At 43.2% G+C, this 13,055-nt stretch overlaps 1 protein-coding gene across 1 annotated transcript in view; it reads left to right on the top strand.

The window, feature by feature from the left end:
* Positions 1-13,055, top strand: part of LOC147729343 (embryonic protein UVS.2-like) — a 104,608-nt gene that overhangs the window by 43,614 nt on the left and 47,939 nt on the right. Inside the window, exons 8-12 of the mRNA XM_086959833.1 lie at positions 359-486; positions 3,440-3,555; positions 4,669-4,894; positions 5,981-6,099; positions 7,750-7,972. Of these exons, the coding sequence (XP_086815959.1) occupies positions 359-486; positions 3,440-3,555; positions 4,669-4,894; positions 5,981-6,099; positions 7,750-7,972 (812 nt within the window). The remainder of the gene's footprint in view (positions 1-358; positions 487-3,439; positions 3,556-4,668; positions 4,895-5,980; positions 6,100-7,749; positions 7,973-13,055) is intronic.

Below are 13,055 nucleotides of genomic sequence, written 5' to 3'. Positions count from 1 at the left end.
TTCTCCCTCAGTGCTAACACAACCTCTGTTGAAAGCAGAAATGTTGTGAGACTCAACAGTGCTTTTTAGGATCTGATTTTCTGAGTGAGGGTGAAGGCGCTACGGTGGGCGTGTTCTGTCCTCTATGGCTTAGAGGGTCATTCAATAGAAAATAGAGACGTTTTAGACTGAGCAGGGCAGGTTCTGCAGGGGGCTACTTCAGGAAAAACTTTGAGACTAAATTTAGAAATTCAACGTTTTAAGCAAACACCAAATATTTGACCCACAGCTAGGCTTTCTGTAGATTTCTATGGGTGAATAAAGAACTATAATGGCACAAACATGATGGGCTTTACCTGTAAGGTCTTCCTTTCCACAGGTATGCGTTCAGTAACAATTTTGGACAGCCGACCATCGTCCCCAAGCCAAATCCTGACACGCCCATTGGACAGAGAGATGGGCTTAGCAACCTGGATGTTTCCAAAATCAACACATTGTACCAGTGCGGTAAGGAGTGCATATATGCAGTAATATTCTAAAATTCCACAGAGGTCCTGGCATATGTTCCTTCTAGCTGGGTACTTCATGTTTCTTATTGATTACAGCTCAATGTCCACTAAAACAATCCATCATGGGACATTTTTATTTTTTTAATTTCTTTATAGAGCTCACACTATGAAATAAATTATTGTGTTTGAGCGCCAGACTCACTATATACATAGTACAAAATACTATGTAAATGTAAGTGCGGCAAAAAAGAGCACATGTGGATGTTTTAAGGCTTTCCTAAAGGTAAGCAAAGTATGTCGATGCCTAATATCCAGTGGCACTACATTCAAAAACAGTGGGCCAACTAGCAAGAATCTGCAATCTCCCTTCCACTGAATATCAGTACTTGCAATGTGAAGAAGATATAAGCCAAGTGATCCTATGATGGAGGAGGGAAGATATCTAGTTGCTTTACCCCACAATCGGGTGCTGTTTCCTTGATGCACTTCAAAAACAGGAATGCTGTGTTGACGATAATTACCTTTTGGATAGGGATTTTGGATGGGTACCAATGAAATCCAGCCTGCTGATAAGATAATGACCTTCTGGATAACTTTTGGATGGGTACCAATGAATATGCCTGCTGATAAATGACAATGTATCCCTAGTGTTAAAGCAAGTCATGTCACCATGTCTTGACGTTGTTGCATCTTAGCAATTAGATATTCAGATGCCCACTCAAAACGGAATTGGCTAAATCCAGGATTGAATCAGTCAGTGAACCAGACATGATTATGTGATATTCGTTTTGGATGTAGGACAATGCATGTTGCAATTATCTTAAGCTGAATAAACCAGAAGCAGTACAGAGCTGATGTAAGCTTTAAAGTTCAATTCTGTTTCCCAGATGACTCCCAGCTTTTAGGATTTCTTAGTTGAGGTGCATGGGATCTCAAATAAGTCAGGGGCCTAAACGAGGTTATTCAGGAGTCTCAGTTTTTGACACAAAGCTTTGGCCCACGTTTATTCATTCACCTGGCCACATTATTTATGCCTTCTTTAAGGACAACAACCTGCACTTCAGGATTATTATGTCATCAGCAAATAAACAAAATTTCAGGTCTCTGGCACTAATGATAGAAAATAGTACCTTGAAAGACAAGGGAGACAGATAAAGAGAAAGAAGGGCAGATTTCGACTGCGGAGTATACTAATTGGACCGACAGTTATGCCGTGGTCCTAGCGGGCGGAGCTTTCCCGCTACCATGGCGGTCTGAGTGATTTTCCGACCGCCATCCTAATAGACCCCTTTGTGTCTGTCCTGTCAGAAAATGATCAAAATCATTCTAGAGCTGCATCCAACACAGTGGCCACCATTCTTGAGCTGGTCAGTAGTAATTGATAGTCCACTGTGTAGAATGGGGCTGATATCAGCCAAGATAAAGATGTTTCACCATCTTCAGCTAAGTCTGGCAACTAGAACTGTCCTTTGCCCTGCTGAAAACTATTTCCTGCTACTGATAGCCCCTTACATTCTTCCTGCTGATAGGATGAATTTGCAGCATTTATCCCCGGCTGAATTCTAGGTTTTCTTTCCTCCTGGTGCAATCACAGCATTAATCCTCAGATGGGATCCCAGCACTTATTCGCAGACGGATCCCTATATGTATCAAATGACTTGATGCCAGCATTAATCTACTAAAGGGATCCCATTTGGATTCCAGTATGTATCCCCTGATTGGATCCCAGCATGTATCCCAAGATTTGGTTTCGAGCATGTTTTACCCATTTGGATTCCAGCATGTATCCCTTGATTGGATTCTAGCATTTTGTATCCAATCGGATTCCAGTATGTATCCCCTGATTGGATCCCGGCATTTATTACTTGATTGACTTCTAGCATTTCTTACCCAATTGTATTCCAGCATGTATTCCCTGATTGGATCCCATTATATATTCTTTGATGGATTCTAGCATTTAACTCCTGATGTGATACCAACATTTATCCCCTGATAGGAACCCAGAATGTATCACCTTGATGGGATCCTAGAAAATATTGCCCACTGTGATCCAGATTTCTTTTGCCTGCTTGAGATTCCAAATGTATCCCCTGATAAGAATCAGGCATTTGTCTTATTTGGATCTCAAGGCAAACATAAGGAGATGATGGACGGAGCACTGAAACTTTTCAGACATTCACCCCTAGTCACAGATCTGGGTTGAATCCATTATTGTTCTTCTGCTCACTTTACCACCCCAGTTCAGACCCAGTCCCAGGACGCTTGTTTCTAGTCCAAGGAAGACCATGTGTGGCAGTGCAGGCTGGACTTTTCCCATGAGGAACAGCATCAAGACTGATTTACATATGGCTGGTTCTGAACTAAGGTGGTGAAGAGAGCCAAAGAACAATGATGGATTCAACCCAGATCTGTGACTGGGGGTGAGTATCTGTAACGTTTCAGTGCCCCGTACATCATCTCCTTATGTTTGCTTTGTTCACTCTAAGTTTTCAAGGTATGCCCAGATGTGGATTCCTTTCTCGCTTTGCCACTGGATTCAAACTTGCCCGGCGAGGGGAGTTACCTTGAAACCGGTACCAGGATGATTGTTTCCAGTCCAGTGAAGATCTGGCTTGGTGGTTCAGGCTGGACTGTTCCAATGAGGAATAGGAACAAGACTGATTTGCATATGACTGACTTGGGTGTAGTTTTTGGTGCATACCTGCGTTCTTCTGTGCTAACATATCATTGCTAAGACTTGCACTAAGTGCTGATTGACTACAGAGATCATTATTTAGGTTGAGGGGCTTCTTCTTGGTGGAGGTATAAAATGTCTGCCTAAATACTGGTGGGACTAATTGAGAAATTCTCAGTAGGAGCTGGTGGAGAGTGGGCGTTTTAGCTGTCATGTCATTGTAAAGTTTCAAGAAATCACATTTTAGAGAATTTTCATTTTCATTTTTGTTTTTCAGGTTTGTGCAGCACTCTTCTTTCTAACCTGACTGGCACCGTGAAGTCATCCAATTACCCCTCCTCGTACCCAAACAATGCCAACTGTGTCTACCTGATCCGAATCCCTTATGATAAGGTAATAAAGCCAGTCACGAGTTCCGCCTGCCAGAGTCCAAGCTGCCTGAGGGTGGGTGTGGAGTAGTTCACTGAGTTAGGACCTGCCTGATTGTCTAGTGGCAGAGGTTGCTGCTGAGTATAGTATAGACTTACTACACTTAATTTGACATTTATCTTGACAATCTATATATATGGCTTCAAAGTAAGGTGATGCAGAGAGTAGTTCATCTATACCTAGCTATACATACTCAGGATGTTGCTATAGTTGATTTTCTGGCTACAATGTATTTGTATGTGATATTTCTCTGCTCTATATTCTAATGTTCAACCCTTGCACAAAGCATGAGTTTCCGTTCCCCAGTGTGGAAATGCTTAGTGAGATTTCATCTGAAGTGCTGCAGTTTCTTTAAGTCATGGTCTGCTGTTAGGCATCGCACACAAATTTAAAGGTACTAACACAGACGTTTGGTAATCGAGAGGCAGTGCACCAGAGAAGTGCAAGGTCTTCACTATGAGCCCAGTGAGGAGCGAACTGTCCCATGTGAAATGTCCCTGCGTCAGTCTTACGCCTTCCATGATGCAGGCGTAAGATAATGTACCATTTGCAACCTAGAGGTGGCGCGATGAAATCTTTTAGATTTCACAGGGTCACTTCTACAACCCTTTTTTTGCGTCGGAACAACCCCCCTTAATAAGTATACCTGGCGCAGGTATAATGTGGTGCAGAGGTTATCAAGTGACTCATCTACTTTGCAAATATGGTACAACAAGGCACATTTTTTACCCTACTGGTGCGTCACAAAAAGTGAAGCACCTGCGGCGCAAAAGTGACGCAAGGGCTCATAAATGAGCCCCAGGAGGTGCAGGAACAGCATAAGGGTGCCATGACTCTATAAACACACAATTGAAGTAGAGGGATGGTGGTGAAGGAGGCTATAGACAGAAGCAGTCACTACATTAAAGAGTAGAGGTATAGGGATACAGGTCTGACAGTCAAAGCAAAATCACTGACGGAGTTGAGTCTGCGGAAAACTTTAAAAAACTGAAAATCAGTTCTTCATAAACAAATGAAAGATAGAAGTTCTAGGGAGTCTGCCAGTTGTGTGTCTAATTTACTGGTCTTTCTTCTCAGATTCTTCTGCAGTTTGATGCCTTTGATCTCCAATCATCTCCAAACTGCATGTCTGACTACCTCACAATTTACGATGGCAACAATAAGACAGCCCCAGTCTTACTCAGCAAAGCGTGTGGGACGGGACAGCTCCAGCCATTCACCTCTTCTGGAAATGAGATGTTGCTTGAGTTTGTGACAGACGGTTCCATCACCTCCAGTGGGTTCAAGGCCTCCTACAGCAATGGTATGGTTTGTGTCAGGCTTCTCTCAGACAGGGAGGAGGAATGCAGAGGCCTCATTCAGCAATGGGAAGGTCCTTAGTGTCAGGATGCTCTCAGTTAAGAGAGTGGGTTGGAAAGGCCTTCTACAACAATGGCATGGTCCTTGATGTAGGGCGCTATCACAGAGGGGAGGGGGACACAAAGGCCGCCGACAGCAGTGGTACTGTCCTTGGTGTCTGGGTGCTCTCAGCGAGGGAGGTAGCTTGCAAAGGCTTCCAACATAAATGGTATAATCCCTGGTGCCGGAGAACTGTCAGAAAGGGGAGGAAGGACGCAGGCCTTTTGCAGCAATGGGAAGGTACTGGGTGTAAGGCTTTTCCCAGTTAACGGAGTGGTTTGTAAAGGCAATGGTACGGCCCTTAGTGTCGAGACGCACTCAGCCACGGGAGGGAGAAGGACGCATAGACCTCCTACAGCACTGAGGGAGGAAGGACGCAAATGGCTCCTGTTGGCGCACGGTGAGCTGTACTCTCTGGATATCTGGGTGTGTTTGTATGAGGTTCACTGCAGGAAGTGCTTGTTTCTGGAAATAGTCGTTTTACCATGAAATGGAAGAAGCTGTTGTGGGTCCAGTGAACTGACATAATCCCCTTGAGTCTGAGAAAGAAGCAGGGGGTGGTACAAGAATTTGCAATGTTTCTTTTCTGATTTCCTGCCTGTGGAATCTTGCCCAGTGATGACCTGGGTTGGCAAAGATCACACTAAGAACAAAATATATGGCAAGACATATGATTCGTGTAGTGGGAGAGTACTGATAGAGATAGTGGACGTCCTCTAGTTGGCAGAACTGTTCCCTTGACATGATCTCTGTTATTTAACATCATGACAGGAAGTTTATACTTCCTGGCCTGGATCCTGTGTCATGACAGCAACTGGTCCCCCGGTGTGCACCGATATCTTCAATTTCATGATATGTATCAATTTGTGGGGAGATACAAACAGAGTGCAGGGGGCCTCAGGCAGAACCGCACTCTTGGCTCCTGTTTGGCAGACAGTTGTTGGTTAAGTGCTGTATTTGAGCTGGTCTTTTCTTCTGTTGACAGTAAAAGTAAAATGTGGCGGCACGTTCACCAGCTCTCCTGGCACCGTCTCATCTCCCGACTATCCCAAAAATTACCCTGTCAACATGGACTGCGGCTACTACCTCACCGCTCCAGCTGGATACAAGGTAAGAGAAGGAGCTACCCAATGTCACTCTAGTACTGAAATACTTGTAGGATCTTGAATCATGAAGAACCTTCTGCTGGCATATTTACAATGGAAGTGGTGGAGCGCGGCGATAAGCCACGAAGGCTAACGGTGCGCTCAGTCACTTTAGAAACACAGAGCGGCACAGTATTTATATCAATACGGTGAAGCCCTGCATTTCTCCATTGGCTGGTGCTAAAGTTAGCTGTCTAGTGCCAACACAGACACTCTTGCACCATAGTCAAAGGGTGCCTGCATTGTGGGAAATCATTATTTATGTGCAGGTAGGTGTACCTTCCTGCACATAAATAATCATAAATGGTGATTTGTAACTTCTATGTGTGCTGATTATGCAGCACACATAGAAGTTGTAACTCGTAATTTTTATAATTATTTTTTATGCGCAGGAAGTGACATCTTCCTGCATATAAAGAATCATACATGGCGTTTCGCTGATTATATGTGTGCAGCACAATGCAGCACACAAAGAAACAGTAAAAACAAGGAGAAATAGAGCATTTCTCCTCGTTTCGCCTGTTTAAGACCAGCAACAATGGAATGCCCACTACAATGCCTATTGCCCACCCCTTTCACGCTAAGTATACCTTGAAAGAGTGCCTTTTTCATTAAGGCGGCGTTAAGTGGATTAATGCCATCTTGTGAATAAGGCAAAGCCCCTATAGCCACAGGAATGTCAGAAAAAGTGACGTTACTGTGGCGATAGGAGCTTGTAAATATGCCTCCTAGACTGTCTGCCAGAGTGGGTGTTAATGATATTCCAGAACAGAGACATTAGGATATACTGAAAAAAATTGGCCTAGCCTGCCGTTCCACTCAGATGATCAGATATCACTTCTGGGAGATGAAGGTGTCTATGCGGTAAACTGTATATAGAAAAACTCAAAAGTCCCCGACTGACGGTACAGTGATGGTAAATAAGGGCCAACACATAGATCTCCTTACTTATGTAACACTGACCCCACTCGCAGGACATTGATGGTAAATAAGGGCCAGCAAATACTTCTCCTTCCTGATCTCACACTGCCTCCTGCTGGTAGGACAGTGACGGTAAGTAAAGCCAATGCATACTTCTCCTTCAATATCTCACACTGCCTCCTGCTGATAGGACAGTGATGGTAAATAAGGGCTAACACATATGTCTTCTTCCTTATCTCACACTGCTCCCGCAGGCAGGACAGTGATGGTAAATAAGACCCAACGCATATTTCCCTTTACTTATATCTCACTACCTCCTGCTGGCAGGACAGTGATGGCAAATAAGGGCCAATGCATACTTCTTCCTTAGGTCATACTGCCCCCTGCTGGGGGCATACATCTCCTTCCTTATGCCACAACACCTCATGCTGACAGGAGAGTGATGGTAAATAAATGCCAACACATACTTTTCCTTCCATATGCCACACCGTCTCCTCCTGGCCGGACAGTGATGGTACAGAAGGTCTAGAGCATACCTCTCCTTTCGTAGCTCACACTGCCCCCTACTGGCAGGACAGTGATGGTCAGGACTGGCTGTCACATTGTTTTATTCCTAATCTCACACTGCCTACCTGTTGGTGTGACTGAGGTACTCTTTGAGGACTAACACGTACTTCTTATTTACACCCCGAAGGTCTCATTGACATTCACATCTTTTGCCGTTGAACCTGATCCACAATGCGCCTATGACTCTTTGTCTATTTTCGATGGTTCCAAGACCACCTCTCCGCTTATTGGCAAATTCTGCGGTTCCAGTCTAGTCCCACCAGTGACCTCCACCGGGAGCTCCCTTCTGCTCCAGTTCCACAGTGATGAGTCAGTGAACATGAAGGGATTCCAGGCAACCTACACCTTCGGTAAGTTTATCTGCGGTAAAGTGACCCACTGGCCATTATAACTGATACTCATTAGGGAGGTGTTTAATCTTGTTAGCATGTCTGGATGCTGAGCCTGCTTAGAGATACCAAATTCTCTGTCAAAAATAAAGCTTGTACCAAGTCCACGAAAAGATACTGTAGCCCACCCGTTAGCCACAGGGATCAAGAAGGTGCCTCTCGTGGATAAAGAGTTAGTGGAAAATATCTATAGAAACTCAACATGGAATGGATGTATGGGTATAAACCTAGTGCATTGGAAGGCAGAAAAACTCAAACTTCACTCAATACTCAAACAAAGTTTCAACACCTGGTACCTTACATTGTATCAGTCATACCTGGGCTATCACATGTGATGTCAATTAGGGAACGGTTGTGCAATTTACATCAGAGAGCAAGACTCAATAAATAGGAGAGCAGTGGTATATGAACTATAATATGCATGTATTAATTGACCTTAAATATTCATATTTCAAGCTCAGAATGTGGGGGATTGATGAGGTCTGGTGTGGTAGGAGCAGAAAAGGATTAACATACACCTATACGTTTAGATTATACAAAATAACATTCTTGAATTCATGAGAGCTCTGAAGTAGTTTTCAACTCACTCCTGAAGTCAGTGCATGTGATTCAAATACTCTTTCAGATACAGCTGTGGCTATTGTAGGGCACTTTCACATCTCCAGATGATGCCCATAACAAAGGGCACAATTGCAATTAATAAATAGCTTCATCACCCACCATCTAACTTTGGTACTAGTGACATGTCTGGAAGGGCACAAGTGCCCATTAATAAATGGCCTCATCTCCCACCATCTACCCTTGGTAGTAGTGAAATGTGTGGAAGGGCAGAAGTGCCCATTATTAAATAGGCTCATCTACCACCATCTAACTTTTGTAGTAGTGGTGTGTCAAAGAGCACTGGTGCCAATTAATAAAAAGCCTCATATTCCACTATATAATGTTGGTAGTTGTAACAAGTAATGTGTCAAAGGGCACTAGTGGCAATTAATAAATAACCCCATCTACGACAATCTAACTTTGGTAGTAGTGACATTTGTCATTGCCCTTTCAGAGGAAGACTAAGGTAGTCATTTAGCTGTTTGTTAAGTGGCAGTCCTGCTGCTAATTGGCATTTTAGGGCCTGACATGTCTCATGTAGATGCCCAGTAAAGATGGGCACTAGTGCCAGTTAATAAATAGCCTCCTCTCCCATCTTTGTAATATGGAAGACAAAGGGGATAAGCATTTTACCGAGGGAAGTCCTGTTGTAAATTAGGGGAACACTGCTCTGGGAAACTCATAGTCAAGTCCACCCTCTAATTTGGAGGTGGACAACTGCTGATTGACTGCAGGTGCAGCCTCCACTGGGAGTAAGCCAACTCAAACAGGTCTCTGCACTTGATGCAGCCTTAAACACACTCTTTGTGGGGGGCTCCCAACTCTAATCTGTCCTGTCTGTTTCTGCCATGGGGGACATGGCGAAACTGGGTCTCGGAAAAACAACTGTGGTCTCAATGGGCTAGGGGAAAACACCCTGCATGTCATAGACATAGGGTTAGTTTGTTTTGTATTGGAAATAAATCTTTGCTTTAGGGTTTGTTTGTGAATGCACAAATAATTCTGCTGCAACTGTTACATTCAACTAGGATGAATGGCCTGCCATGGTAAGGGTTGAGACAGTACTTCTGAAGCCACAGCAGCCTCCATGGACTGACCACTGCTGTCTAAATGCCCCCAAAATGCTGCTGACCAACCTTATGATGGGCTGGACTCACTATTCACATAAACAGCAAAACACATTCACATAATAGAATTATCAAATATTATGCAAGTAATCACCACAGTAAATTTGCCTTATACATATTTGTTGGGTATCATGAAAATCAGAGAGTTTTATGCTGCTCAGTTGGTGGACAAGTCTACTCATACTTCTACAACTTGTCTCTGTTTTCCAATATTCACCTCCAGTGAGTCCTGCTGCTAATTGGCATTTTAGGGCCTGACATGTCTCATGTAGATGCCCAGTAAAGATGGGCACTAGTGCCAGTTAATAAATAGCCTCCTCTCCCATCTTTGTAATATGGAAGACAAAGGGGATAAGCATTTTACCGAGGGAAGTCCTGTTGTAAATTAGGGGAACACTGCTCTGGGAAACTCATAGTCAAGTCCACCCTCTAATTTGGAGGTGGACAACTGCTGATTGACTGCAGGTGCAGCCTCCACTGGGAGTAAGCCAACTCAAACAGGTCTCTGCACTTGATGCAGCATTAAACACACTCTTTGTGGGGGGCTCCCAACTCTAATCTGTCCTGTCTGTTTCTGCCATGGGGGACATGGCGAAACTGGGTCTCGGAAAAACAACTGTGGTCTCAATGGGCTAGGGGAAAACACCCTGCATGTCATAGACATAGGGTTAGTTTGTTTTGTATTGGAAATAAATCTTTGCTTTAGGGTTTGTTTGTGAATGCACAAATAATTCTGCTGCAACTGTTACATTCAACTAGGATGAATGGCCTGCCATGGTAAGGGTTGAGACAGTACTTCTGAAGCCACAGCAGCCTCCATGGACTGACCACTGCTGTCTAAATGCCCCCAAAATGCTGCTGACCAACCTTATGATGGGCTGGACTCACTATTCACATAAACAGCAAAACACATTCACATAATAGAATTATCAAATATTATGCAAGTAATCACCACAGTAAATTTGCCTTATACATATTTGTTGGGTATCATGAAAATCAGAGAGTTTTATGCTGCTCAGTTGGTGGACAAGTCTACTCATACTTCTACAACTTGTCTCTGTTTTCCAATATTCACCTCCAGTGAGTGCCTAACCCAGGAAAAGCCGACATGCCACAGCTGCACAGAGGGTCCTGACTCCAGATGAACATCTGTTCTACGTGAAGAATGGGTGGATGGTTTAAGTGCTGCATTTGTTCTCTCTGAGCCTCAGTTTTTGTCATCCTACCTCTCTCTCTTGATGAACTTGTGTCAGTTGTTCCTATGCGTGTTGTTGTCACAAGTAGTAAGAAGCACATAGCCAACAGTGGTTGCCAATTGTGAATCAAGTGTTTTCAACCTGCCTGACATCTGGCTCCTAGCTCGCCAGTGATGCATCCGATGATGAATTACACTGAGTGTGAAATGTTCTCCTGATGTGAAGAGAAATAAAAATATAAAATAAAATGTTGACTCTTTTGCAGATCATGTAACAGAGAACCAATTGTATATTGGTACAGTGGACCCTGCCCTTCTGATAGTGGTCTTCTATTTTTGGGAGGGTGTGTGTGTGATGTGTGTGTGTGTTTGTATGTGCACATGTATGTGCACGCCATCTGTGTCCTCTGGAAGTAGTACAGAGGATGAATGGATGATGCCAATCACGGCCTGGTCACCAATTATAGACTTTTGGTGGCTTTCCTTTGATATTATCAATAATTTTATACTGAAGTTGTTTCAGTGATTCTGCCAAGAAACATATCTATTCCTGGAACCATAGAGCATCAGTAAGTAGGGACTAAGTCATCATATCGCATCAGTATCTAAGGGCCCAAATGCGACTAGCTTCTAGTGCCTCACTTGCCCTACTCACCTTTCCAGAGAGGCAAGTGATTTGGCACCCCAGAACACAAAACCTTAGACCCTCTCCGGGATCATGATAGCATGCATTCACCTTTCATTCTCTCGCTCATACATGTCCACATTAAATAAAAAAGACACACGAAGAAAGCTCACAATATTTATAAAGACTATTGTTCTCTATTATGAAGCAACAGCTATGCTATCAGAAAACACATGCAGGTCAACAATGGGATCAGCATAATTGAGAGATCATACACAATATAAAGCCATGTCATATTAGCTGACAGATTTGCTTCAGCCTACAATCACTAGGGGAATCTATGGTATATTATAGACCTTTTGGATTATTGGCGAACCCCGTACCTGGCATACATAGGTAGTGGTTCTGCATCTCAGCTGGGGCTTCTCTCTTGTCTCCAGACCTGTGCTCTGCAAAAATGTCTTCACTCTGTATGTTTTCAAAGCAAAATGTCCCTGGTTATATGATAAAAACTGTGCTCAAAAACAGCAGCTGGATTTCTCTTTTATGTCAAGGAGCTAGTATCCGACCCCAGAGAATAACAGGAAACAGTATCGCTTGCCCTTGTATGAGATTGTCCAGCTGAATCAGAGCAGAAGAGAAAAATACAAAAACATGTGCAGCCTATTTGTGAAATAACAATGTGGCACAAAAACAAGTGTGATAGTTTGTAATGTGTGCAAGGCAAAAGTGGTCTACAACATATACAGTTAGGCTAACTTAGGGAAAACGACAATGGGCTCCATAGGGAAAACACGGCAAAGTGACATCAGATGGAGAATGTCTGAGGATATCGCGAAGCTCAGGTGGATGGGCATTCTCAAACAGCCTCCTACTCCACATTAGATCATCTTTCTGTATTCCTGAATTCCACAAGAACTTGAAGCTCTGGCAAAGCTAGACACACACACCTACTCAGCATCAGGATACCCAAAAGTACGAAAGTTACTCAAAAGGGTAGAAGTACATTTACACAAGTAGGTTTACTCTTGTTTATGTTTACCTTTGTGTTTGAGCTCCTTGATATGTTACAGCATTATTGAATTAAATCTATTTGTTAAAAGTATATGAAAATAAATACATATGTAGACACACGCACAGACACACTCACAGGAACTCATACATATAAAACTTTATACATATGTATTGTATGTTCTCTAACTGTATATTAATGTTAATGCAAGATGGAAATGACCAGGCATTCAGAATCGCAATTACGAGGGTGTGTGAAAAGGGTGGCCACGCTGATGTAGGGATGGTCTCGAGGTGGAGGTGAACTTATCATATTTTCACCTTACCCACAATAACTATATATTAGGACATTTTACATACAATAAGTTGCAATGAAAGGTATTTTAAGATATCCTGGTCATTCTGAAACCCTCAACATATTTACATTTTCTGTGGCTGGACTTGGCCACCCCTAATGTGAGCTGACATTAATGCTAGCATGTTGGA

The sequence above is a fragment of the Lissotriton vulgaris genome, chromosome 2_2 (assembly GCF_964263255.1).
Source record: "Lissotriton vulgaris chromosome 2_2, aLisVul1.2, whole genome shotgun sequence".
Lineage (NCBI taxonomy): Eukaryota > Metazoa > Chordata > Amphibia > Caudata > Salamandridae > Lissotriton > Lissotriton vulgaris.
This window is presented reverse-complemented; position numbering and strand designations above follow the sequence as displayed.